The 25991-nt window shown below is 56.4% G+C and overlaps 4 protein-coding genes across 4 annotated transcripts; 2 read left to right on the top strand and 2 right to left on the bottom strand.

Annotated features, from left to right (window-relative positions):
• Window positions 1–305: 305 nt before the first annotated feature.
• VOLCADRAFT_95484 (uncharacterized protein) lies at window positions 306–5700 on the top strand (the record flags this gene model as incomplete). Its single annotated transcript, XM_002954631.1, has 6 exons — window positions 306–518; window positions 1299–1460; window positions 1764–2422; window positions 2702–3491; window positions 3790–3899; window positions 5571–5700. 6 exons carry the CDS (start codon window positions 306–308, stop codon window positions 5698–5700), a joined length of 2064 nt encoding a protein of 687 aa, XP_002954677.1.
• Window positions 5701–6281: 581 nt separating this feature from the next.
• VOLCADRAFT_95483 (uncharacterized protein) lies at window positions 6282–8608 on the bottom strand (the record flags this gene model as incomplete). The annotated part of the gene is made up of 4 exons (XM_002954567.1): window positions 6282–6523; window positions 7137–7250; window positions 7518–7581; window positions 8582–8608. The coding sequence occupies 4 exons, from the start codon at window positions 8606–8608 to the stop codon at window positions 6282–6284; spliced, it is 447 nt and encodes a 148-aa protein (XP_002954613.1).
• A 1261-nt stretch (window positions 8609–9869) lies between these two features.
• Window positions 9870–14259, top strand: VOLCADRAFT_118811 (uncharacterized protein; the record flags this gene model as incomplete). The annotated part of the gene is made up of 3 exons (XM_002954630.1): window positions 9870–12339; window positions 13300–13422; window positions 14115–14259. Coding segments are annotated over 3 exons (2736 nt in total), but the record flags the coding sequence as incomplete, so codon positions are not given.
• Window positions 14260–19331: 5072 nt separating this feature from the next.
• On the bottom strand, window positions 19332–23359 carry VOLCADRAFT_65082 (uncharacterized protein; the record flags this gene model as incomplete). Its single annotated transcript, XM_002954566.1, has 8 exons — window positions 19332–19559; window positions 20757–20901; window positions 21108–21148; window positions 21404–21482; window positions 21897–21946; window positions 22466–22682; window positions 22870–23030; window positions 23267–23359. Coding segments are annotated over 8 exons (1014 nt in total), but the record flags the coding sequence as incomplete, so codon positions are not given.
• Between the last annotated feature and the right edge of the window lie 2632 nt (window positions 23360–25991).

Below are 25991 nucleotides of genomic sequence, written 5' to 3'. Positions count from 1 at the left end.
TTGCCTGATCTTGTAGCACTGCAGTGCCTGTCTGTATCGGGCTTGCTATGCTAAAATTGATAAGCATACTCGAAGCGAAATGGCTGCCATTGCGAATCATGAAACCACGCGGAGGGCCGATAAGGTGGTGTGCCGATAAGGTGGTGTGGTGTGTGTGGGAATCGACTGGGTAGCCAACTGTCGGTTGGGTCGTTGGGTCGTCAAGTTGACCATATAAGTGGCACATCGTAACAGCCATGTCAGAGACTTTAAATATTTGGATATATTAGTGTCTTATTTGTATAGTACGAGTGCAGGGAGGCAGCATGTCGAATCCAGGCAAGACATACTTTTTTGAGGCAGCCGGTCTCAAGCCAGGAAATCTTGCACAAGTAAACATCTATTACCCCAGAACCTTGAGTATTACTGCGATAGATTCAAAGTTGGTCATGGAAGGGCCGAAACGTACGGCGAATAACTGTCATCGTATCAAGATCTTGCGTTTTGTGCCTCTGCCAGACTGGGAGTTCTTAGCAACGGTATTGTCGGTATACGCTGTTTGATTCTCCCGGTTGCCGATAAAGTCCTCCTGACCAAGTTGTCTCGGCCGTTTGGCGTGTGCAAGGATGCAAGCTTAAGTGCAGCGCAAACGCATTTTTTAGTTCTTGGATCGATACATGTGTACATTATAGGCACGATCTGTATTTTCGATACATTGATCTTTGCAACGACTCGCCATAGCATTCCGCGACGGACGAGGGGCATTCCTAGGACAAGTCCGCATAAATCGCACACCAAAAAAGTCATCACAGCTAATGAGGCAGTTTCTCATGCGCGCGCCAGATGCTGACAGGGTCTAAACTGAAGCTGCAAGGGGAGCGCGGGCGATGTGGGAGCGGGACACATCGCATGCCGCGCTTGAGCCCGCAGGCCCGAAGCATACGCTCGTTCCTTATTCTCCTATCTCAGAAGTGACTGTCGTTACGTCCAGTTCACCGACACTGCAGCCCAACTCGTCTCCTCCTGCCGAGCAAAGTGCTATCGGGCGCGAGCTTCCCACCTCGGAGGAAGTGCCTGGATCTGGTACCCAAGTGACGACCGCTGTCCCATCACAAATTACTCGCGCCGATGTACCGATCTCCTCACGAGCTACGTCTGTTGAACTTCTGCGTGTCGAGCTTCGGCAGATGAAAAGTTCTACAAGCAGATCGCCCCTCGTCGGCGGCGAACTGGGGGACGAGAAGAAGACAGCAGCGCCAGCAACAGAAGCAGCAAAACCTGCAGCGTCATGTACCAAAGGCGCGCTCCCCACTACGCAGCGCCACACGATTTCCTTTACGCCATTGCCAAATTTTGAGACACCGAAACCGCTGCGACCATTGTTGTCAGCCTGCCAAACTGCCGCCGCATTGAAAGCTGTTGCACCCTGTGCTGCGGAAGCGGCAGCCTCCTCAGCAGCCCCGGTGCCCGACGGCGGAACGGTGCAGCTGGCGAATGGCGCAGCAGCGCTGGAGCCCTCAGAGCCGCTGAGCGAGCAAACACAAACCACAGCTGCTGCTGAAGCCGCACCAGAAGCTTCTGCTGCTGCTGCTGCCGCTACTGCTACTGCTGCTAATGCGACTGCTGCTTCTGCTGCTACTGGGCGCAGTGAATCAGGTCGGCTATCCGGCAGTGGGAAAAGCACAGTGGGGATGGGGATGCGGGCCGCAGTGCAGGCGTCGGGCGGTGCAGTAGAAGGGGCCCTGTCCGCAGCGGCTGATGGAGCAGCGGCTGTTGTCGTAGAGGAGGACATCGGTCTCGGCAAGGGGGCGGGGCCGGGGCTAAGGGCGCTAAATAGCAGAGCAGAGGTACTGCCGAAGGCTTTGGTCGCCAGCACTACTGAGGCTGAGGCTGCAGCCGGAGCCGTAGCAACCGCCGCTGCCACAGTAGCAGCTGCAGCGAATGGTGGTGATACCGGGGTCGTCATTGACCGATTAGCAGCCGGTCGACCACTTGCGCCAGTCGGCCAGCAGTTTGTCGACAGTGGTTCCCACGTGCATCGCGACTGCCGAGTTACGCAAGTTGACATGTACGGCAGTACGGCAGCTGCGGGACCCACTGAATCAGGCCCATGTCCTGCGCCACCTCTGCCACCGTCGCCACTGCATCGCTTCGAAGAGATCGAAGGCCTGGGGGCTGCTGGGATACAGAGCCGCACCAATGGCGCGAGCAGCGGCCTGATGGCCTCCAGCAGTCTCGCCCACGAGGCCAAGGCCGCAACCTCGGGGGCGGCAACGGAGTGGGGTTTCTTTCCCCCCCCTACGGAACCTCATGTGTTCGACTCTCACCAACTGGGCCCCTTGCCGCCAGCCGCTTCTGTCACATCTCCGCCAGCTCTGCCGCTACCCCCCCCAGCAGGCTTAATGGGCGGGCTGTACTTCCATCCTTACCAGCCGCAACCGCCGTCGCAGCAACAGCAGCAACAGCACCAGCAGCCGGAGCAGCAACAGCAACAGCAACATCTGCAGCAGCAGCAGCAGCCGGAGCAGCAGCAGCAGCCGCCCCGCCCTCCATTGCTCTCAGAACCGCAGCCGCTCCCAGCAGTGCCGGTGGCTGCACAAGTCCTGGTGACTACAGAAACCCAGTCGCAGCCACGGCTACAGCAGCTACAGCTACAGCAGCAGCCGCTGCTGGCCCAGGTGGCCCTACCACCCGAGGTTCCCCGCGGCAAGCGAACATCCAGCAGCCATTTCCTCACCTTGCTCCCACCAGCGGCCTCAGCTGCAACATCCCAAATTCCAGTCCAGGCCCGTGTTGAGCCGGAGGAGCAGGTGCTGATGCCGGTGCCCTTTAACCCGCCGACGACGACGACGGCCGAGGTGTTGCTGCGGTTGCGCGAGGCGCTTCTATCGTCTGCTGGGGCCAACTTCGTCTCTGCTGCCCCCTTTCCACAGCAGCCGACTGCCGTCCTACCCGCCGCTGGGGGGCTGGTGGCTGGTGGCGTCACTTGTGCCGCATTGGCAGGCGACACCTGCGTCGGAGGCGCTGCGGACCGTGGCGTTGGTGATGACAGCCATATGTCCGAGGAGGATGAACGCGCACTGCCAGCAGAATGCCCTCAGCAGTACTGTCCTTTGCAGCCATGGCAGCGGCAACCCCAGCTACAACCGGGGCAGCAGCAAGCTCACCCACACCCTCACGCTCATATAGAATCGGCTCCTGCTGCTCCTGCTGCTCCTGCTGCTGTCGCTGTGTCATTAGGCCCAGCAGCCCCATCGGCTCCGGAGCCCAGCGGAGAGGGCCCCCGAAGAGGGCAGGCCTCTCAGGCCACGACGGTCAAACGGCGGTCTGCGGGAGGTGGGGCAGCTCCAGCAGCTGCTGGGGGCTGTCGGCATGACGCTGGTGGCAGCACTGGTGCTGAAGGTTGTGGTGGAAATGTGGCTGATGTTGCCGGCGACGGCGGAGGCACTGGCGGCCGTCGGGCCCAGCGGCGCGGAGAGGCTTCCGAGGGACCATTCAAGTACATCGTACAGGTACGCGCACGCATGAGGAGTGTTTGTGGCTGTGGATGGCTGGTGAATGTGTAGGGCAGTGTAGGGCAGCACTTGACAAACGCAATGTTTCCACGACGCCGGCACAGCCGATCAGTTGTCGACATCCAGCCTGTAACGCTCTCTCAGTCCTCAGTGCGCAACACACCTCCGTCATCTGCCCGCCTGGCCCAGTTAGTCAGTTATTTAGTTAATTAGTTAGTTAGTTTACACGGGGCTCCTCTCCTCCCTGACCCAGGCAACCTCAACATCCTCTTCCCTCTCCGGTCCCCCGCCCCAGGTGGGCGACAAATGGCGAGCCCAGGTCGGGCACCAAGAGAGCGGTGTGCAGCGCAAGTACTACTCGGGCTATGTACGCAGCGCCGCCCAGGCAGCCCGAGACGCTGACAGGTCCGTTCCATGCGACCAATGCGACCACCAGCTGCTGCGGCTGGGGGCGAGGATGTGTGTATGTATGTTGTTACAGGGTGGTTAACTTCGCCAGCGGCCCCCTTTCCCGGGGCAGTCCCTGCTCTCCCCTGCTAGAGGGGCACCCTAATCCGTCACCCCATCCGACTTCAGAATGTATTCGTTGGGTTCGGCAACTCACCACCAGCATCCAACCAAATCTAGCGGATCAACGGCGCATCAACTTAGTTCCTGGTCAGCTCGCAAGTTGATATTATCACGTCCTACACCGTCCATATGATGGGGGGCCACCTCCCATTACATCACTCCTCAAACACCCGAGGAGCCGGCAGGCGGATTTGAACCCGGGTCGACTGGGTCGACTGGGAGCAGAAGTCAGGCCTTAACCTCTGCCAGCCGCCTGCCTATAAATGTGTATGTATATGCGTGTTGCCGAGGAAAACCGCAACATCCACATCCACATCCACATCCACATTCATAACTTCTGTTCAGGGGGTGTAGCTTTGGGACCCCTAGGGGAGGAGGTAGGTTTGCGGGTGTGGTTCGGATTGTGTGCTGGATTGTTGATGTACAGCAGGACAAGGTGCAGGACGAGCGAGGGGGTCCAGGGGGGGCTGATTGACGAGCGAGCTGGGGCATCTGGTGGATGTTATCCCTGTGGGTGTGTGTCCAAGTCGATAACCATTATGGCCAGGCGCCCTCCAGGCTGCTGGCCTCGTGTAAGGTATGAGGTCGGCAGGGCGGTTGGACGGCAGGGCGGTTGGACGGCAGGGCGGTTGGACGGCAGGGCGGTTGGACGGCAGGACAGCACGGGTTGAATTTCGGCATATCACGTACTGCTGGATGGGCACACGACGGCGCCTGTGACGCTCTCATTGTCGGGCGGGGCGGCTGACGCCCAACGAACCGCCGCTGCCGACCGTTCCATGGACCGCATGCATGGACCAAATGTCCACTGACTGCCCTGCATGTGGGCTTTTATAACATCGCCACGATCGGCCCGTTTAGGGACACTTTTTGATGCCGTAGCAGGCAGGCCCCCCGACCGCTCCGTCCAACCCGTCCTACCCCCTCTACCTCTATACATGCACTTCCAACCCGTCCTATCCCCTCTACCTCTATACATGCACTTCCAACCCGTCCTATCCCCTCTACCTCTATACATGCACTTCCAACCCGTCCTACCCCCTCTACCTCTATACATGCACTTCCAACCCGTCCTATCCCCTCTACCTCTATACATGCACTTCCAACCCGTCCTATCCCCTCTACCTCTATACATGCACTTCCAACCCGTCCTACCCCCTCTACCTCTATACATGCACTTCCAACCCGTCCTATCCCCTCTACTTCTATACATGCACTTCCAACCCGTCCTATCCCCTCTACCTCTATACATGCACTTCCAACCCGTCCTCCAACCCGGGCTCTTCCACATGGCCTCTTCTGCCTCGCAACACACAACAACCCCCCATCTCCCTTCGCCGCTTCCGGAACCGCCCCCTCCTCCCTCTACCTCCTCCCTCTACCTCCTCCCGCCGCGGGTGGGTGCACCTGCGGTACATTTCACTGGTAGTAGGATCCCCCGCCCTTTACCCCGCCCTTCCCCCGCCCTCCCTGGGTGCGTGCCGGGATTTGCTTGTTGTCGTACAGACTGCTGTACAAGCTCCGAGGTCCCCACTTTCCGCTCAACTTTCCGCTGTCGGAGTCCGAGCGCAGGAGCCTTGACGCCTTATCGCTACAGGTGCTCGGCTGGTGCGGGGGCGTGACGAAGCGAAACTAGTTTGTGGCTGGCTGCTGGTTTTGCTTTGCTTTAAAAATACACACCTTCTCCAGTCGCAATCACGCCGTACTGTACGGCACGTGACAGCCTACATGTACATGTCCATCTCCACCATCGCTTTCTCCACGCTTGGACCAACATGTGCCATGACATGACGTGGCGCCGCCGCATCTCAGAAGCGATAGACAGGTCTCAACACCTCCCGCAACTCGCCCCCATCCGGCCCCTTCCTATCCTCCCACCCGCCCATCCACCCACCCACCCCACGCTTTGGTTGATGTCCTTGCGCACCTGCTATGCACGATCACGTGAATGAGCTCCCGTACCTCGGGTGTTCTTTAGGGATGATCAGCTTTGCTTTGCCACCCGCCTCCTGCAATCCCCCTCCCATGTTGTCCTTTTTGGTTCCGTTTCTTCACTCTGTAGGTTTCCTTTTGTGTGAAGCGGAAGATGATTTTACAAAAAAAACATTTATTCATCATTTTAAAGTCGATTAAATTGATATTTCTTTTTTGGTCCGCAGGAGCTGCTACAGCAGCTACACCCCGCCCAGGACGCGGCCCTACTTGCGGCTACAGCGCTCATGAATCTATCCCGCGACACCAGCGACCCCTCAACCCGAGGGTCCCTACTTCGCCGCCAGAGATTGCTGTCGCACCAACACCACCCACCGCCGCCACCACTGCCACGACCGCCACCTCCGCCACCTCCACCACCGCGTCTGGTGGTACCGCCTCCGCAGCCGGAGCCTTCGCAGCCGGTATTACCGGCGCCGGCGCGAATGCCCCTCGCCCAGTGTGGAGGCTACTGTCCCGGCCGGGAGCTGCAGGACGCGACAATAATCTCAGGTACTGCTACTGCTGCTACTGCTGCTACTGCCGCTGCCGCTGCAATGCCGAACCCTGGGGAGTATGTGAAGAAGGAGGGCGGGGAGCCTCGTTGGCAGCTAGGCGGAGGGCGAGCCCTGGATCCCGCTCGGGAGGCCCGCGGGAGCCACGACGCTACGGCCAGCGGCGGAGAGGCCGGCGGGGCAGCGGGCGCGCCGTCTACCAGCGGCGGCACTGGCGGCGGCAGCGGCGACGGTGTGGTTGGTGGCGGAAGCGGAAGCCGCAGCGGCGACTCGAGCTATGCCACGTACGGCAGTGCCGATGTGGGTGCGGGCGCCGCTGCCGCTGGTGCTACTGCTACTGCTACCGCTACTGCTGGTGTTGGTGTTGGTGCTGGGGCGATCAGCGCGGCTCGTATGAGACCTACAGTGACAGCTGCAGCGGGGAGGGCAGCAGTAGCAGGGGCGGCAGCAACGGCAGCAGCAGATGATTTCCCAGGACCGTTGGGATCCAGAGATGCCCCAGCGGCAGCGGCAGTGGGCTCGACAGTAGGTACGACAGTGGGTACGGCTGCTGCTGTAATGGCCGCGGTGGCTTCCCCCAGCGGACCTGACGGTGGTGGAGAAGGTGACGGATGCTGCGGGATGCTGGACGAGCAACTAACGCTTGGTACATACCTTCGTTTCCGTAACGACACCGCATGTGGAGGAAGAGGTGAAGGTGCTGCGGCGGTCCGCGGCGGGAGAGACGGCTGGAGCGCCGCCGGCGGCGGTCCTGCCGGCGCCGCGGCGGCTGCTGCCGTCACCGCTACAGCCGTCGGCGCCGCAGACCACATCCACTGCGAGCCATACTGGGTTACGCCAGACGCACTCTGCTCGAGTGACGTCAGCGGTGCAGCTGGCAGCACTTGTGCAGCAGACGGTGGTGATGGCGGCGACGGCGGCTGCGGCGGCGACGGCGGGGGCTGCAGCGGCGGCGGCAGTGGCGAACCTGACAGGGAGGCGGGTAGTCGGTACGGGACCGAGACCGAGGAGAATGCGACCGTCGCCAGAGCCTGTGATGGCGGTCGCGGCAGCAGCAGCAAAGCCGCAGCCTTGGAGCGCGGCTGTGCTGAAAACGCGAAGCAAGCAGGTAAGCCTGCATGAGCCAGCAGCAGTAGCAGCAGAAGTAGCAGTAGTAGTAGTAGTAGTAGTAGCAGTAGTAGTAGTAGTAGTAGTAGTAGTAGTAGTAGTAGTAGCAGTAGTAGTAGTAGTAGTAGTAGTAGTAGTAGTAGCAGTAGTAGCAGTAGTAGCAGTAGTAGTAGCGTTAGTAGTAGCGTTAGTAGTAGTGCGGTAGTAGTGCGGTAGTAGTAGCAGTAGTAGTAGCGGTAGTAGTAGCGGTAGTAGTAGCGGTAGTAGTAGCGGTAGTAGTAGCGGTAGTAGTAGCAGCAGTAGCAGTAGTAGCAGTAGTAGCAGTAGTAGCAGTAGTAGCAGTAGTAGCAGTAGTAGCAGTAGTAGCAGTAGTAGCAGTAGTAGCAGTAGTAGCCGTAGTAGCCGTAGTAGCCGTAGTAGCCGTAGTAGCAGTATAGTAGCAGTAGTAGCAGTAGTAGCAGTAGTAGCAGTAGTAGCAGTAGTAGCAGTAGTAGCAGTCAGTGATTTTTTTCATTTAGGGCGGGTCTCAATTTATTCCAACCTAAGTAACAAGGTTGCTAGGGTCGTCGTAATTTATTCCTTAAGTGTGAGGCGCTGGGGGGGGGGCTCCGCCCCCTCCAGATCCCCCCGATAAGTTACAACTCCCCTCATAGACCAAGAGGCACGCACTGAGTTGGCGCGTTTTCGTTCATGTGCGCACTCTTCATGCACATGCATAGATAGTTCTGGCACTGTTTGTGAGCAATAAGTAAATCCGACCAAGCAAAGGCCCAAAGCAAGCAACCGCATAGCAAATCAAAGGCCGTCACCCGCCACTGCAAACCACAGCACACTAGGTGTTTGTTCGGCGTTCAAGTCGTTGCCTTTTGCGTGTTTGGCTATGTAAGGACCGGTCATACATTCTGCTATGCCGCGTTGACTCACGGGCTTGACCTTCTTACGGCCCCTCATATCTATTCTATGATCGATAATACTAAGTTCTGCACACTACGGAGCAATCTGGCAGCAATGGACGTTTTTGGCTGGAGGAATGAAAATGTACGGATCGGCCTCAATTCATTCCCTTTTTCCAAAGGCCAAAATGGCCTCTTTATTCCTTATAAGGAATTATTACTTAGAATAAACACTGGTAGCAGTAGCAGTAATAGTAGTAGCAGCAGTAGTAGTAATAGTAGTAGCAGTAGTAGCAGTAGTAGCAGTAGCAGTAGTAGCAGTAGCAGTAGTAGCAGTAGCAGTAGTTCTACTAGTAGTAGTAGCATTAGTAGCAGTAGTGACAGCATTAGTAGCAGTAGTAGTAGTTGTTGTTATTGCTGCTGCTACTCCTCCTCCTGTTGGTAGTGCAGTAGGCGCACTGTTCCCCAGGGGCCGCACAGCCACGGGAGGCGGTTTCCCTATGTAGCGCCTTGCATCCTGTCAGGAGGTGACGACCGTTGCCAGCCGCGCTTTTCTTGGCGGATGAAAGCCTCTCAGCAGCCCTGTGGTCATTTTCTGTCATCTCACTGGTTGCGGCTCTAAGCCATAAGCTGACAGCCTGCTCCTTGCCTTCTTTTCCCCCTCGTTCGTTGTGCACATATCCCGACATCTGCACATCGATGCTTCCTTTCTGTTGATGTTGTTACAGGGTGGTTAAGCTTCACCAGTGGCCTCCTTCCCGAGGCAGTTCCCTGCTCTCCCCTGCTAGAGGGGCACCCTAATCCATTCACCCCATCCGGCTTCAGAATGTACACTTTGAGTTTGGCAACTCACCACCGGCATCCAACCAAATCTAGCGGATCAACGGCGCGTCAACTTAGTTCCTGGTCAGCTCGCAAGTTGATTTTATCACGTCCTACACCGTCCACAAGATGGGGGGCCACCTCCCATTTCATCACCTCTCAAACACCCCGAGAGGTCGGCAGGCGGAATTGAATCCGGACGCGCCGGGAGCAGAAGCCAGGCCTTAACCTCTGCCACTCGCCTGCCTCGATGCTTCCTTTCTGTTGACCGGAAACCGTCATCCCCCTGGCTACACAAACTCGGATACAACTACTAACCGACAACAGAACCTGCTTTAACCGTTATAACGAATGACCAACAATGTATAATTGACGTACAGGTTTAAATGCCATTGATTGTGCAGAAGCGAATGATCCTGGTGGGCATCGAGAGGCGACCGTTGCTGCTACTGCTGCTACTGCTACTACTGCGGCTGTTGCTGCTACTGCGGCTACAGCTGCTGCTACCGTGGCTACCGCTGCTGCTGGCATCACCTCTGCCGCTGTCGGAAACCCGCCGCCCGCCATTCCACTTCCAGCACCCGGATTGCCCTTACCCTTCCCAATCCCTTTCAGCTTTCCCATGCCGATGCCCATGCCCATGCCCTTGGCCATCCCACCGCCAATGGCCTTTCAAATGGCAGCTGCAGCTGCAGCAGGAGCCGCGGCAGCAGCAGCAGCAGCAGCCGCCATGGCAGCACAGCAAGCTACTGCCGCTCCACCTCACCTTACATGGTGTTCTGACCGAACTGCTGTCCCAGCACCGGGCTACTCGGTGATGATGGCGCCCAGCTCCCTCGCGCCTCTACCACCACAAGCGGCAGTCAGCTTCCCAAGCGGCGGCGGGGGCGCTCTCTCTGAGAGGGTTCCTAGCGGCCAGCCCGTGTTGGACGTTGCAGCCCCGGTCTTCGCCCTTGGTATTGACCCTTGGCTCCAAATGCCCTTTGTGGCGCCGTTCATGGCGCTGCACCCTCAAGTCTTTAACCAACAACACCAGCACCAACTGCGGGAGCACCAGCAGCAGCACCAGCAGCACCAGCACCAGCAGCAGCACCAGCAGCAGCTTCAATCAAGAGGCCGTCAGGAACAGCAACAAGAGCAACGACTACAGCAACACCAAGGACAGCAAGTACGGCAGCAGCGAGACCCAGCGGCGGAACGATCCGTGGAATCCGCCATGATGGTGGTTCCGTACAATCCAGTTTTACTTGGTACCCGCGGTGGCGGCGGCGGCAGCGGTGGCGGCGGTGGCGGTGGCGGCGGCGGCGGCGGCGGCGGCTGTGACGGCACCTTTGTTGGACCCCGGCGGAGCTACGTTCCTGCTGGGCCTCGCTGCTCCAGGGACGGTGAGGATGCTGGGGAGGAGGAGGGACTTCCAGACAGCAGGGGACTCAACCCTGGCGACGGGGCACCCCGCGACGCCCCGAATGAACTCGCCCCGGGTTTCTCGTCCCGGCGGTCGCCTGCCGGCCCCGAACGGTGTGTCCGGCGCCCGCCCAAGTCAATAGTTCCGGAGCTGCAAGCACAGCTGCAAACGCAGCTACAGCGGCTGCATCAGCAACAGCTGCCGCACCCGGTGCACAACAGCAACCAGGCCGAGAGCAACAGCGGTAGGAGGAAGCAATCAGTCAGGACCAGGGCGCAGCGGCATCAGCAGCAGCAGCCACACGCACAAAAGCACCAACGGTTGTTGCAGCAACACGAAACGTTGCATCAGCCGCCGCTGCCGCCGCTGCAGCAGCAGCCACAGCAGCAGGAGCAGCAGCCGCCGCCACAACAGCAGTACCGCCCACAGGGCAGGGCTAACGAGGGCTGTGAGCACCCGATGAATTTTCTAGAAGCTTCCGGCGGTTTGCAGCCCAACGGATCCGAGCCGGCTGTTGTTGCTGCAGGCCGTTACGAAGAGGCTGTCAACGGCAGCGGGCGGGTGCTCTCTGCCGGCAGCGGCAGCGCTCATAGATATGGCTGCTCAGTTGCTGCTGCACTTGGTGGGGAGGCCCCCGGTGAGGCCGGCGGCCGGCACCCGGGCGGCAATCTGACACAACGTAAGCGGAAGGTTGCGTCGCTGGCTGGGAGCAGCATCGCGAGTGGCAGCGACGCGAGCGGCATTCGGTCGGCGAGTGATGAAGAGCGCGGCGAGGAAGGCGGCGGAGGGGACGGAGCTCTGCCTGCGGGAGCCGCCCTAAGAAACCCCGCCTGGGTTTCTCTCCAGTGCGCAGGCGCCGGAAATAAGTTCAGTGGGGCCGCCGTGGCTGGCGTCGCTGCTGGCATCAGTAGCAGCCGCAGCAGCGACGGCGTCCTCCATCCTTCGGTTCCCTGTCCGCTGCCACGGCCGCTGCAACCGCCGCAACAGCAGCACCAACAGCATCAGGGCCCTATGGAATTAGCCTCGGTCCCGGCTGTGGGCGAGCGGCGGCTGGTGGTCCCGAATAGCTGTGGTGGAGCAGCTGCTCCAAAACTGCCGGGGAGCATGGTACGACAGCACGGCCCCCGACAGTCGCGGCCTGCTCACGGTCAGCCACCGCCGCCACCGCCGCAGCCGCCGCCGCCACCGCCGCAGCCGCCGCCGCCGCAGCAGCAGCAACCGCAATCGCTGCCAGATCACCGGTGGTGCCACCAGCTGCATACACCGCATAACACGGAGGAGCCGCAAGGAGAAGCCGCAAAGCCCCGGCCTAAGGGTCAGGTGGCCAGGTGGGGCCCCGTAAATGAGCTGCCATCGCTGGCGGCATGTACTGCAGCCGCAGCAACGGAGGCAGCAGCGGCGGCAACTCCAGCACTAGCATCAGTAGCAGCAGCGGAAGCCACTGAGGCCATACATTTGTCTGCAACGACACCAGCAGCAACAGCAACAGCGGTAGCAGCGGCAGCTTCGGCGGCGGCGGCGGCGGCGGCGGCGGCGGCTTCACACGAGCGGCCGCCCTTCAGGTAAGTGGCAAAGGCAGAAGAGGTGAGGGGGGGTCTCTGGAGGTGCCCACCCACATACACACTAGGTCGCCATTCACTCATCGCCACGCTAGCTTGCCACAACCAATATTCGAGCAAGGCACCTACACCAACACCAACACCAACACCTACACCTACACCTACACCAACACCAACACCTACACTTACACCTACACCGCAGCGGTTTTTTTAAGTAATGTATTCCTTAGAAGGAATAAACAGGCATTTTGGGCCGACCCGTACATTTTCATTCCTCCAGCCAAAAACGTCCATTGCTGCCAGATTGCTCCGTAGTGTGCAGAACCTAGTATTTTGAATCATAGAATAGATATGAGGGGCCGTAAGAAGGTCAAGCCCGTGAGTCAACGCGGTATAGCAGAATGTATGACCGGTAGAGTCCTAGTGTGTTGTGGTTTGCAGTGGCGGGTGACGGCCTCTGTGATTTGCGGTTGCTTGTTTTGGGCCTTTGCTTGGTCGGATTTACTTATTGCTCACAAACAGTGCCAGAACTATCTATGCATGTGCATGAAGAGTGCGCACATGAACGAAAACGCGCCAACTCAGTGCGTGCCTCTTGGTCTATGAGGGGAGTAGTAACTTATCGGGGGGGGTCTGGGGGGGGCGGAGNCCCCCCCNGCGCCCCACACTTAAGGAATACATTACGGCGACCCTAGCAACTTTGTTACTTAGGTTGGAATAAATTGAGACCCGCCCTAAATGAAAAAAATCACTGCCTACACCTACACCTACACCTACACCTACACCTACACCTACACCTACACCTACACCTACACCTACACCTACACCTACACCTACACCTACACCTACACTGTCACCACACGTCGCAGCACCATGCATGTGTCCGCTTGCCCGTACGATTGCTCGTACGTTTGCCGTACAATTGTCCATACATTCGACCGTACGACCGACCGCACACCTCAGGTACATTGTCCGGATCGGCAATAAATGGCGGGCGCAAGTTGGCCACACGGAGGACGGTGTGCAGCGCAAGTACTACTCCAATTATGTGGATGACCCACGGGTCGCCGCGAAAGATGCTGACAGGTAAGGTTCATCCGTACATCCGTACCAGAGTTCAGCCAGTGACCAGCCCTGGGTGGGATTTCCTCATCCTTTCATTTCTCATCGGCGGTGTTGCGGGATGTGAGTTGGACCCACCATCGTTTGTTGATGTTGTTACAGGGTGGTTAAGCTACACCAGCGTTTGTTGCATTCCCTCTCTTTCCCCCGTGCCCCGCTTCAGCTTTTTATTGTTAACGACACGGAGAGTGCTAGCTAGCTTTCGTGGCGTTTGTTAGGACGGCTTAGGTAACTTGGGAAGTCCCGTACCTGGTTTGTTTGTTTGCTTGTTTGTTGGTGGTCCACTCTGTTCATTGGTGTGTAATGACAAGTGACACAGTTGTCTCGTGGTGGTTATGTTCTGAATGGCACGTTTCAACGGCTACAGGCGGTTGGTGGTTGACGGTTGATAGTAGGGGGGGTTATGTTGCGGATATGTGTTGATTGGAATGGTAGCGAAGGTCAAACATGCAGAAGACGCCAGATGAATTTGTTCGTGGTTTCGATTACATGAACTAAATAACTAACTACCAACGAATAACGCACGAGGTAAGCCATCAATGCCTCTATAACGTGTAGGTGCGTGTTTTACTTGAGGTTCGTTAAACACCCAATCAGCGAACGCAGCGATTATATCAATGTGTGTGTTTGTGTGTGGTACGGCAACCCCCCCTCAGGATCCTGTATAAGCTACGCGGCTTTGCTGCGGTGGCGAACTGGCCCCTGTCAGAGGCTGAGAGAGAGGTCCTGGACGCGCTCAGTCTGGATGCCTTAATGAGGAGCTTTAAATCGGAACAGCGACAGCAGCAACAGCAGCAATAACAGCAATAGCAACAGCAGCAGCAGCAGCGTCTTTCGAATGTCTAATACTTGCATGTTCTCAACATTACTAGAGTTGTCCAGTGCCGTCATGTCTGGTCCTGTTGCCTCTGGCAGTTTTCCTTGCTTTGCCTTGCTCGGTGGTCGGAGCTCGGGTACTTAATAACGCCGCTGGTGCTAGCTGCCAGAGGGGAGGGGGAGGTTCTATCCGGCATGTCGTCGGCCGTACATAAATTTGGAGCGGTTGACGCTGAGGAGGAGCCGATCATACGTGTTCTCTCTCCCCCTTGTGAGTGTGTCTGTGTGTGTGTGTGTGTGTTTTATGAAGCAGTAAGTTCGTTGTTTTATTTGTGTGGACGTTTCGACGCTGCTGCCCGAAGCCTCACAACTGGTTCGCTTTCTCTCCATATTTTGTTTTTACGTTCCAGAGGTGAGGTGAGGTGAGGTGAGGTGAGGCATGTAGGTGGTCCTCGCATGAGGGACCAAGGCATTTGCCGTTTTCAGCGACCCCTCGTCTCCGCCACGACGCTTTTTAAGGGATTTGTAGAGGTAACGTAACCAACGTCGCAAGGGCCGTTAGGTTGGCTCTACGTGCTGAGCTGCAGTTGCTGGTTGAGAATCCCCTTGGATGCTCCACAGCGGCCGACGGAGATCTCTCCCTGCTAGGTGACACCGCGGCCACTGCCGGTGAGCGAGTTTCTTGACTTGGTGAATATTAATCCTGGCCAGAGCTCCAGTGCTAGTTTATTGAGCAAATCGGTAACTTACAATTTAATGGGTTATTTCTCTCCTGAATCAGGCGCCGGCGTTTCACAGCGCGTTTCACTGCGCCGGCAGGGCAATTTTGTGAGTGTTTTAAGGCTTTCATTGTGGTGATGATGGCGATGGTGATGGCGGTCATGTATGATGACGGCGATGTTGGTGTGGGTGTTGGGTGTTGGGTGTTGGGTGTGGGTGTGGGTGTGGGTGTGGGTGTGGGTGTGGGTGTGGGTGTTAGCAAGAATATAGCCATAAGTAGTACGTATTCCGCATATGTATGGGTGAGTGCCAAAATTTTGACGCACAATTTTGACGTACTCCACGCCTCCCCCCCCACACACACACTCATACACTCATACGTGGAGAGCGGAATGGTAGTAAAAATGTTGCCGGGGTGTGTTGCAGGAGGGAATCATTTGGTTTCGGACCTTAGCTGCTGGTGCGGAGCGCAGCGTGCGGCAGAATGTGCCGCGCTGCGTGTATGTGTGTAGGCGTGCTTTGATGTTGTGCTGTAATGATGTGTAGATGGCTGTGTTAGATGTGCGTGAGAGGAATGCAGGTGTGTTTGTTGTTACAGGGTGGTACAGCTTCACCAGCGGCCCCCTTTCCCGAAGCAGTTCCCTGCTCTCCCCTGCTAGAGGGGCACCCTAATCCATTCACCCCATCCGATTTCAGAATAATGTATTCGTTGGGTTTAGCAACTCACCACCAGCATCCAAGCAGGTGTGTATATGCGCCTGAGGTTGTATGTATGTATGTATGCGGTGGCGGGGTTCTTTTTATGGGATGTAAGCAAGTTCTTACGAAGCTGCAGCCAAGCAGTAAGGGCGCAGTGGCGGAAGAAGTTGAGAGAAAAACTCATCGGTCGAGTTTGTACGACCACTGCATTATATATTGCAAACCAGGTACAGCCGTGGACGGTTTGCTCAAAATCGGATCTGTGTTGTGGGCTCCAGGCTCACCTCTGCTTCGGACGTTTTGCAGCAATAAACGACAGCAACAATAATAAATAATAGTAGTAGTAATAATAATATTGTTGTAAGCCTTTGCATGTCTCTCTTCCCCCCATCAGTAGCCTCTCTGGCTTCGTGGGCAGACCGATCAGGTGTTCGTCTTGTGACTTTTGTGACATGCATGGATCCTCATGCCGCGTGCCATCTATACACGCGGTGCTTTGCATTTTTGGAGGGGGGTTTTAGGAGGGTTCCCCCCGCGTTGTTCCTGTTGTCGTTGTGTCTGTTAGGTGGTGTAACCACCATCCATCGTCCGAAAATGAACTATGTGAAAGCACCTTACATACTATGTGAAAACACTGTTTTCCAATTTTTTTGTTGTTCTGTCGGGAACGTGTGGGAAGCGATATACAGGAAGGGCAAATACGTCGTCTATATGCGATACTATACTTAATTCCCCCAAACGTGCATTATCACCAGAACACTCTGCCTTAAATCCTGTACGGATTTCTACACTTGTACAAGTAATTTTGACATCCATCGTGCACGTTACTCAGCTACAACAGCAAAAGAAATCTTGTTGTGGAATGCAGCCGCTCTCCGCACGCACACACTGAATGCAGAACATGCAGACCGGAACAAACAGGCCGGAACAAATTAAACAAAATCACATCAACAGAAACTGAAATGATGAAACATCCAATACTGAAACCGGTAATAAAATAAATAGCCAAGCTGCAACCCACATGCCTGAAGCCGCAGGAGGCTCACGGACCGCGCTCGCAATAAAACAAAACGACCGCGCGCTCGCAAGCGTGTCTTGCTTGACGTCGGAAAAATACAACACCGCAGTGGCAGCGAAACAGGCCAACTGCCAACCTCTACTCGGTCAGCTAGCACACGCGTGCTCAAGTTGGGGGCTTCGGGGGCAGGATACGGCGGGTCAACGTACGGAAAATGGCTATATATGGTTGCACGTATGGCATGCGCGTAAATAAAACGACACGGTAGGTCTATTATGTAGGGATCATTGGACCTTATATGACAGCTTGACACACGTCCGTACACCCAGACACGGTCTCCCAGTGCAAGTCGGTCCTTCGAGTGTTCGGGAACCCCCCAAGCTTCTCGAGGACAAGGTCTTGCAGGTTGAGGTGTGAGTATACTCTCACCGCGCGATTGACCGCAGCGAAATCACGATGAATGCATCGTCAAGCTTCGATATCATCGTCCGACTCCGATCGACAAGCAAATCAAAGCCCCTCACAAACAAAAATACATTTCCTGTGCTCCACCCAGGTGCGGGGCAATCGGTAGTTAAGGGGTCTTCTACGTCCGTTCCCCACCTGATGCGGCTCATCCCCGCCATTCCCTATATATTCTATCTTTGCGCATGCTGCTTTTGCAAGGAAGCTTTAAGCGCAAGGTCATATACCGCATTATTGCTTGCCACAAGCTGTTTGAGCGCTAAGCAGTAATAGGACAAGATAGCAAGGGGTGTGAGAGCACACAATAAATATGCGGGGGTGTGGTAGTACACGCGCTGGCCGCCAGGTCATCACCCGCGCCCAACACACGTGCTGGGACTTGCTGTCAGCCAACACCCGCTGCTGTTTGGCCCATTCATCAAGAGGGAGCTGGGAAAATGCCACAAGTCTTCTGAACACCAGGTCGGAAGCAAAACAACAAATTAACGATATTCGGTAGATATATTCAGTTCTGGAGACGCGTAGAGGGGGTAGCTAGCAGCCTCCATATGCTCACCTCGCTCTCCCATCCGGCTCCGAGGAGGGGAAACGAACACTCCAGCCATAACAAAATACACACTAGTGCTCACTGTGCATGCGACGGAAACATACAATGAGTCCCTTTTTCGTGGGCTGAACAGAAATACACGTAAACTGCCACAGCAAACACACGAATAATATGGTTATCTTCCCTTGCGATTCCCATGAATTCTTCTTCTACAGCAAGATTCTATCCGCGTAAGCGCAGTTTTCATCGCTTGCAGCTATAATTGCTACTTCGTCAACGAAGCGTAATGCCGTCGATAGCGCGTTTGCGAACCTACCGTTTCTGACGCCGACGGCTGGGGACTGAACGGACCGCAGGCAGCAACCTGAACATCGATTACCTCGCCCAAACAGTATTTCAAATGACTTGGGTGGGTCATACACCCTGCACGTCACTGCGCTAGTTCTCCTGCCCCAAACCGTGCATGATCGGAACGCTGGTCCTCTATGTTACATGTTTTCCATCAGGAGAAAGGATCGATCTCCCTGCAGTAAAGCAGAATGGCGTCCTTTTAGTGATGACGTGGGAGCGCATATGGCTTGTAAGCAAAACCAAACGCAAAGAGTCCTTTAGAAGCGGATCCGATGGATACAACACCTCACCGTATATAATGAAAAGGCCAAATAGGATGATGACAAGCCCGACAGCCTCGAGCATGGGCAAGAACAAATCGCGGAAGAGCGATTTTTGCAAAAACTTGCTGCTTCCGCATTCCACCTCAGTGCAAACAGCGGAGCTATGATTCATGTCCATCATTCCAAGTAGGAGCTAACGTCTCCTGGCGACAACACGCCTGGCTATTGCAAAACGCCAGGACGAGACCAAATCCCAGTTCCTTCCCTGTAGTTTTAGCCAGCGCCGGCGTAATTTCTATCCCCAGAGTATTGCTGGTCTGTTGCCGCCAAGAAGACCTCAGCTATCTCCACCGCCCAATGCGATGTAGCGAAGAAACCACCAATAAAGCGTTTGCCTGCGCTTACGTGTCTATTTTCAATAGCTGTGGAGTACGATTTGCTTTTGTTTCAATCTGTTTTGGCGAGTGCTCTAATCAAAACACACCGAACGTTAACAATGGCTTAGGCGAGCTGAGAGAGATACGCCTTGTGTGGCATACGGCATGCAGGCAGCACAGTACAGTTTTTAACTTAACCTTGACATTGCATCGGCATATGTCCTCCTCAGGTGTCGCAATCAAAAAAGCAACATGACAACAATATGCAGCAAAATTTAATAACAAAAGGCTCACAGTTATAGACGGTTGTGGATGAGTTCACACCATCTTCCGTACGCCTATCACTTGCTCTGCCAAGTGTTTCAACCCACCGTCAGTTCCCAGCTCTTCTGTCGCCAACAAAAGCAGTACATATACGTCCCAGCCAGCCTCTCAAAACGGGATTACACTCTCAAGCCCCTTCGTCTTCCCAAAGACTGACTCGAAACTTCGTATCCAAGACGCACATGACACCCGACCACCCCAACCCTCCCGCCCCGCCTAATCCTCTCCTCCTCCATATCCTCCGCACTCTCCTCCTCCTCCATATCCTCCAGCTGCTTCTCTTCCATTGATTATTACATCACTGCACAGCGGCCTCCGCCATCTTGGCGCCGCCTGCCGCCTTGCTGCGGCTCCGCCTCCCCCCGCGCGCTGTCGTCTGAGCTCAGCGGCCTGTGTGTGAACTTCACTCCGGTGTCCTTGGCCACGATGTGACCGCCACCCCGCAGCACCCACTTGGTGGTGAGGAGACCCTCCACCCCCACCGGTCCGCGCGCGTGGATGCGGCTGGTGCTGATCCCGACCTGCGCGCGTGCGTGTGTGCGTGTGTGTGTATTGCAAAAGCGATAGCGAACACGCGAGGTATTGCGGATTTCCTGAATTTTGGTATACGAGATATTTGTTGGCTATATGTTGTTGGTTGCAGCAACCGCCGGATGGTAAAGACAACCGCCGGACGTTTCAGCTGACCTGAAAAAGGGAAAACTGCTACTGCTACTACTATTACTACTGCTGCTACTACTGCTGCTGCTACTATTATTACTACTGCTGCTACTACTGCTGCTGCTACTATTACTACTGCTGCTACTACTGCTGCTGCTACTATTACTACTACTGCTACTACTGCTGCTACTACTATTACTACTGCTGCTACTACTGCTGCTGCCACTATTACTACTGCTGCTACTACTGCTGCTGCCACTATTACTACTGCTACTACTGCTGCTGCTACTATTACTACTGCTGCTACTACTGCTGCTACTACTATTACTACTGCTGCTACTACTGCTGCTGCCACTATTACTACTGCTGCTACTACTGCTGCTGCACTATTACTACTGCTACTACTGGTGCTACTACTATTACTACTGCTGCTACTACTGCTGCTGCTGCTACTACTACTGCTGCTGCTACTATTGCTGCTGCCACTATTACTACTGCTGCTACTACTATGCTGACTATTAGCTGCTACTACTGGTGCTACTACTATTACTACTGCTGCTACTACTGCTGCTGCTGCTACTACTACTGCTGCTGCTACTATTGCTGCTACTACTACTACTACTGCTTCTGCTACTATTACTACTGCTGCTGCTACTACTACTACTGCTAATACTATTACTGCTACTGCTACTACTATTACTACTGCTGCTACTACTACTACTACTACTATTACTACTACTATTACTACAGCCGCGTCAAACGCTCAATCGTTTATGTGGGTTTTGTGGGTAAGCTGAACGACGAAGTACAACAATGACAGTACCGTACGGACGATCGCGGCTCGTCCATGGGGGTAGAGCCAGCGACTGTCGTACACTGCCTACTGGGCGGTACCCACTGTCAGGCATCAGCAGAACCACCATCGCCACCGCCATCACCACCACCACCACCACCACATCATCATCATCATCATCATCATCATCAGCAGCAGCAGCAGCAGCAGCACTCAGTAGACACCAAACCAGGCAGCGGCCAAGGACGGCCCTGCGGATGCTCACCTCGGCTCCCAGTCCGAAGCGGAAGCCGTCCGCAAAGCGAGTCGAGGCATTGTGGAAGACGCACGCGCTGTCCACACCGCGCAGGAAAGCCTCCGCTCGCTCGCCGTTCTTGGTCACGATGCAATCCGTGTGCGCACTGCCGTACCTGCCGTACAGTAAAGTACATAAATACCATCCAGGAATCGCACATGATGAGACTAGGGAAGGCACAAAGAAGGCACCAAAATAATACAACTAGGCACCATCAGGCCAACTTAGCAAGGCGCACACGCACTTCTGTCCCCTCCCCCCTGCCTCCCCCTCCCCTCCCCCTCTTTCCCTCTCCCTCCCCTTCCTCGAATGCGTCCTTACTTGTGTATGTGGTCGATGGCAGCCTCCATGCTGTCCACCACCTGGGGGAAGATAACGGGGGTGGAGCCCGGGGGCCCAAAAAGGGGGGTTACGGCAAAGGCGGAGAACTTAAATATCTCTACACATGGTCACAGGATACACAGTACAGTTTTATACGCAGTACATACATACATACGTACCTACAGACCTCAGTACCTCTTCCTCGCCGCCCAGTTCATTACAACACATATATACATACATGCGCACATACATACCGGCACACATACAGCAGGTCATAGCCGCGCCATGGACCCCACCTCCAAGGTCACGGCCAAGGCGCTGTACTCGTGCCGGGCCGCGGGCGCCGCGGGTAGATCTGGTAGCGAGCTCTTTAGACTGTCACCTGGTGGTATGGGTGGGGGTGGTGAGAGGTGGCGGGTGCTGGCGGGTGCGCAATATCCCCCACATAGACCGCGGAGTGATATCCGAACCATGAAGATAGGTAGGGGGAGGTCAGGGGCTCCCGGGCGCGATTGCCGCCTCGCGAACTGACTCTCCCGCCTCTCTCGTGGGGTGCGCCACGTAATCCAAACCCACACCTAGGACGACTTTCCCCCCAGGGAGTGGGGGAGAGTCAGGAGCTGCTCCAAGGAAGCAGCCGCCGTCAGCCGTTCGCTGCCGTTTCGTTTGCCTTTGCCAGCCTGCCAACTAGACAGACAGGCAGACAAACAGACATTTGGTTTTTTTTCCGTTCTCTCCCAAGCAGTTACATCTAACCGTTTTTTTTGCTGTACACATGTCAAGTCGTACTCACCGACGTGCACCTTGACACCGGCCTTCTGAAGAGCCTCTGTAATGGTCTGTGAGGGCGTGAGAAATAGGAAGAAGGGCAATATGGTGGTGAGTGGCGCGAGAAGGCACTCTGATGGAATCAGTGAGTGAAGTCATGAAACGCAGCGGCGCTGCGGAGGGGAGCAGCAAACGTATCGTAAACAGTACGAAAACAGCAGGTCCCCCCTCCCCTCCCCTCCCCTCCTCTTCCTTCCTGCTTATCGGTCCAACTCCTGAACCAGTCACCATGACACGTCGTTAGCCCAGGTTCTTAAGTCGCCACGTGCCTAGCTAAGCTTACCAACCCCGCTTTCCCCCCCTTGTCCCCCCCAGTTTCCCCCCTCTCACATACACGTACCTCCCCCATGCACTTACATATAAACGCAAATACACACAGCATACCTTCACGTTGCATTCACAGGAAATATCAATATCCCAGTCTATTAAACTACAGCCCGGTGTTTCCAGCCACAGCCGGTCGCTGTGTCCTCCGCTGTGTTTTTCCCCTCCCATTACCCCCAGCCCACCCCAGCCCCCCCTGCACCTACCTGCAGCCCCCCCTTGTCCGCCCAGCTCCTGTGCACAAGCACCTTCTCCACCGCATTGCAGGCAGCCGGGTAGTCGGTCTTGGCGTCCAGCAGGATGCGCAGGGCCGTGTCCAGGTCAGCCTCCTCGTCCACATACACGTGGCAGATGCCGTCAGCGTGACCCAGTACGGGAATGCGCGTGTTGCGCTTGATGTGGGATACCAGCGCGTTGGAGCCGCTGAAAGGATTGGGCCGAGGGATGAGCAAAGGAGATGGCCAACGGGCGTGTGAGAAGGTACTTTTTTCGGTACTTTTCTACAGTCGTGATACAACAGGAAGCAAGACACAGTATATAAAAATTTAAGAAATCCTGTATTCCCCCCTTCCTTACCCCTCTTCCCCCTTCTACACGCCCCCCCCCTCACCGCGGGATGACCAGGTCCACCACGTCATCCAGCGCCAGCAGGCTCTCGATCTCCTCCCGGCTCGTCACCAGCGCGATCAGATCGGGGCCCAGGGAGGGCCCTATGGCGTCCACAATCACCTTGTGCAGGGCGGCATTGGAGTGGGTCGCCTCCTTGCCTCCCTGGAGTGTCGTGTGTGTTATGTGGGGGAGGAGAGGACAGAGGGGGAGAGGTGGGGAAGTCATGATCATGCAAAGCCAGGAAGGGAAAATCAACAACTGACTGCCGGCTGTGTCCAAAGCCGAAGGGGGAAAAGGGGGAAAGGGGGAAAGGACGGATGGGAGGACATGAGACACATACACACACACCCCTCCATTCCCACCCCCCCCACACACACACACGGCGTTTTCCCCCTTACCTTGAGCAGCAGGCCGTTTCCGGACCTGAGCGCCAGGGAGGCAATCTGTGGCAGCGCGTCAGGCCGCGCCTCGAATATGACCAGCAGCACCCCGATGGGCACCGTCACCTTGTCCAGGACCAGACCTGGCACCGGGGCCAGCAGCGGGGAGTGGTGGTGGTAGGGGTGGTGGCGGAATGTGACGGGGATGTGGGGGGAGGAGAGCTGAGTAAGGAAAAAAAGGATTTCCTACACACAAGATCACGTGTACATATACTTCACCCACCCACCCACCCACGCACGCACACAATCACACACAAACACGATACATAATACCGCATACCGCTCCTCTTCCCTCTCCCCACTCGCTCCCCAAAACCCAATGGGTTTGTCACTTCCTCAATCCTCCCGGTCATAGCTTCCCGTGTCGAGCAGTAGCGCCCCGAGTCCCCCTTTCCCCCCCCCCCAAGTCTTCTCACCCACCCCAACACCCACACACCCGCCCCTCACACCGCTCACCGTTGGCCACCTCCACCTTCCTCAGCAGCTTCCCCAGGGGCTCCTCCTGCGCCGCAATGGACCGAATGCCCTCCGCCAGCTGGGCGATCTTGGCCGGCTTCAGCACCAGGCGCTGAAGCAGCGAGTCGCTGATGCGGCCTGTGGCCTCCGCCACGTCGAGTGCGTTAGCCTGTTTAGGATACACAACCACCACGACGCAACACAATACCACACACAGGTTATGGACGGACCGTATTTCTGTCGAGGAAAAAAGGAAGGGACAGCAGAAAGAGAGAGAGAGGGGGGAGAGGGAGAGAGAGAAAGAGGAGAGGGGGAAACCACCCCCCACTACCGTTCCCGCGCCAGATCCGGGTATACCTCCCCCCCCCAACCTCATAGCGGGCAGTAACCTCTCGTAACGCTGCTTTAGACCCCTACGGCAGCTGCTGGTGCTTTGGAGGTGTGTCGACAGTGGCCTCTTTTCCCCTTTTGCATCATCATCACTATTACCATCATCATTATTGCTATTAGAATGTTTGTATCATTATGATCGTACTTACATTATAATATTAAGGCACGTATACATTAGGAAAAGGTTTTTCATGGTCATCGTCATATGATTTCCACATAATCACTTCCCCCCCCTGATCCCATCAGGCAGCTGACCTTGAGGATATCCTCCTGAGCCGCTATGAGGGCATCCGCGATGCGCAGCAGTACGGCACTGCGCTCCTCACTGCTCATGGACTGGGTTAGGCGGGTGACGTACGGCGGGTGACGTACGGGTCGTGGGGAAAATGGAGAGCGAGCAGGTAAGGGGGGATTGGGGTGTTAGGACGTTGCGAATACCTCCGGCTGTGGAAAGCAAACCTAACCCCTCACCACAACCCTACGAAAGCGGCATCATCCCACCCACTCCCCTGCCCCTGCCCTCTCTCTGTTCCCCTGTTTCATCCCCCTCCGCGCCCCACACCCCACACACTTCTACCCTCCCCCCTTCCCCCCTGCCTTCTCTCTCACACACCCCCCCCAGTTCCCCCATCTGCACAGCAACACCTCACCTGCAGCTTCCTGCTGGCGGCCCGCGCCCGTACGGCCATGTCCCGTGCTGAGCTGGCGGCCGCCGCTGCCTTGGAACCCCCCGCCGCCTCCGCCGCGGCCGGGTCCACCAGAGTCCCCACGTCCTGCCCCGCCACCACCCTCAACAGCACGTCGGACTCACTCAGCGCCGCCAGAACCACAGGACACGCGGCCGAAGGGGCGGAGGCGGCGGCCCAGGCAGCGGCGACAATGGGGGCGGGAGCTGGGGCCCCCTCCCCCGCCGCCGGCTGGTATACACGTGCGATACGGCCCTGTACGGTATACGGCATACGACATCATCACACCACCGTCACCACCCGTGCCATCATCGATCATTGGTTCATGGCATCATCATCATCATCATTACCTTCCCAAGGGGGGATTCACAACCTGCCGCTCAGCCATTCGGCCGCCCCCGGCCTCACCTCAGGCGTCTCCACACCCTTAAGCTCGGACAGATACACCAGCAGATTGGCGCCAAAGGCACTGGCAGCCGCGGTGGCCAGCACCCCTTCCTCTAGGATGTGATCCCATCCCGTCACCACCACCGGTTCCTGTACACGGCGCATAGGGTGGGCGATGCAGTTAGGCATGCAGTCGGTCGCGAGGGGGGCGTGAAGGTGAGTTTTACACGTACCACGACAGGTAAGCTTTGTTACGGCACTGCGTTCTTGAGTAGCGAGCCGATCCAAGACAGGACCCAAAAGCAATGTGGGAAGGCCTGTGTCGGCACATATGTCTGTCCGTCTCTCTTGCTCAATTCGATAATGGTTTAAGGGGTACGAACTGATCAAGTAAAACAGCCGCCTGACGCACTTCATCTTCTCTCCCGCCCTCCATCCAGCACGCCTACAGACATACCTTGAGCTTCAGCAGATTCTGCACCGCGTGTGTGGCCTTCTCGCACGCGCTCTCGTCGCCTGGGGGGAGCGTGGGTAAGACGAGCCACTGGCGATTGAAGCAGATACCAGAGATAGACGGGGTCGGGGGCCGGGGGGTGATCCACAACAACAACAGCAATGGGATGTACGGTCATCCATCTCCCACGTGCAGGAGCGGGCACACACACACGCACACATAGCCACAATCACACAAATAGACACTAACTGCTTTATAAAATACGCACAGTAATGACAAAATTGCGTGTGATTGGAGAGGCCCCCTCCTA

This window comes from Volvox carteri (assembly GCF_000143455.1).
Source record: "Volvox carteri f. nagariensis unplaced genomic scaffold VOLCAscaffold_44, whole genome shotgun sequence".
NCBI lineage: Eukaryota > Viridiplantae > Chlorophyta > Chlorophyceae > Chlamydomonadales > Volvocaceae > Volvox > Volvox carteri.
The sequence above is the reverse complement of the archived record's forward strand: the minus strand, read 5'-3'. Positions and strand labels throughout refer to the sequence as shown.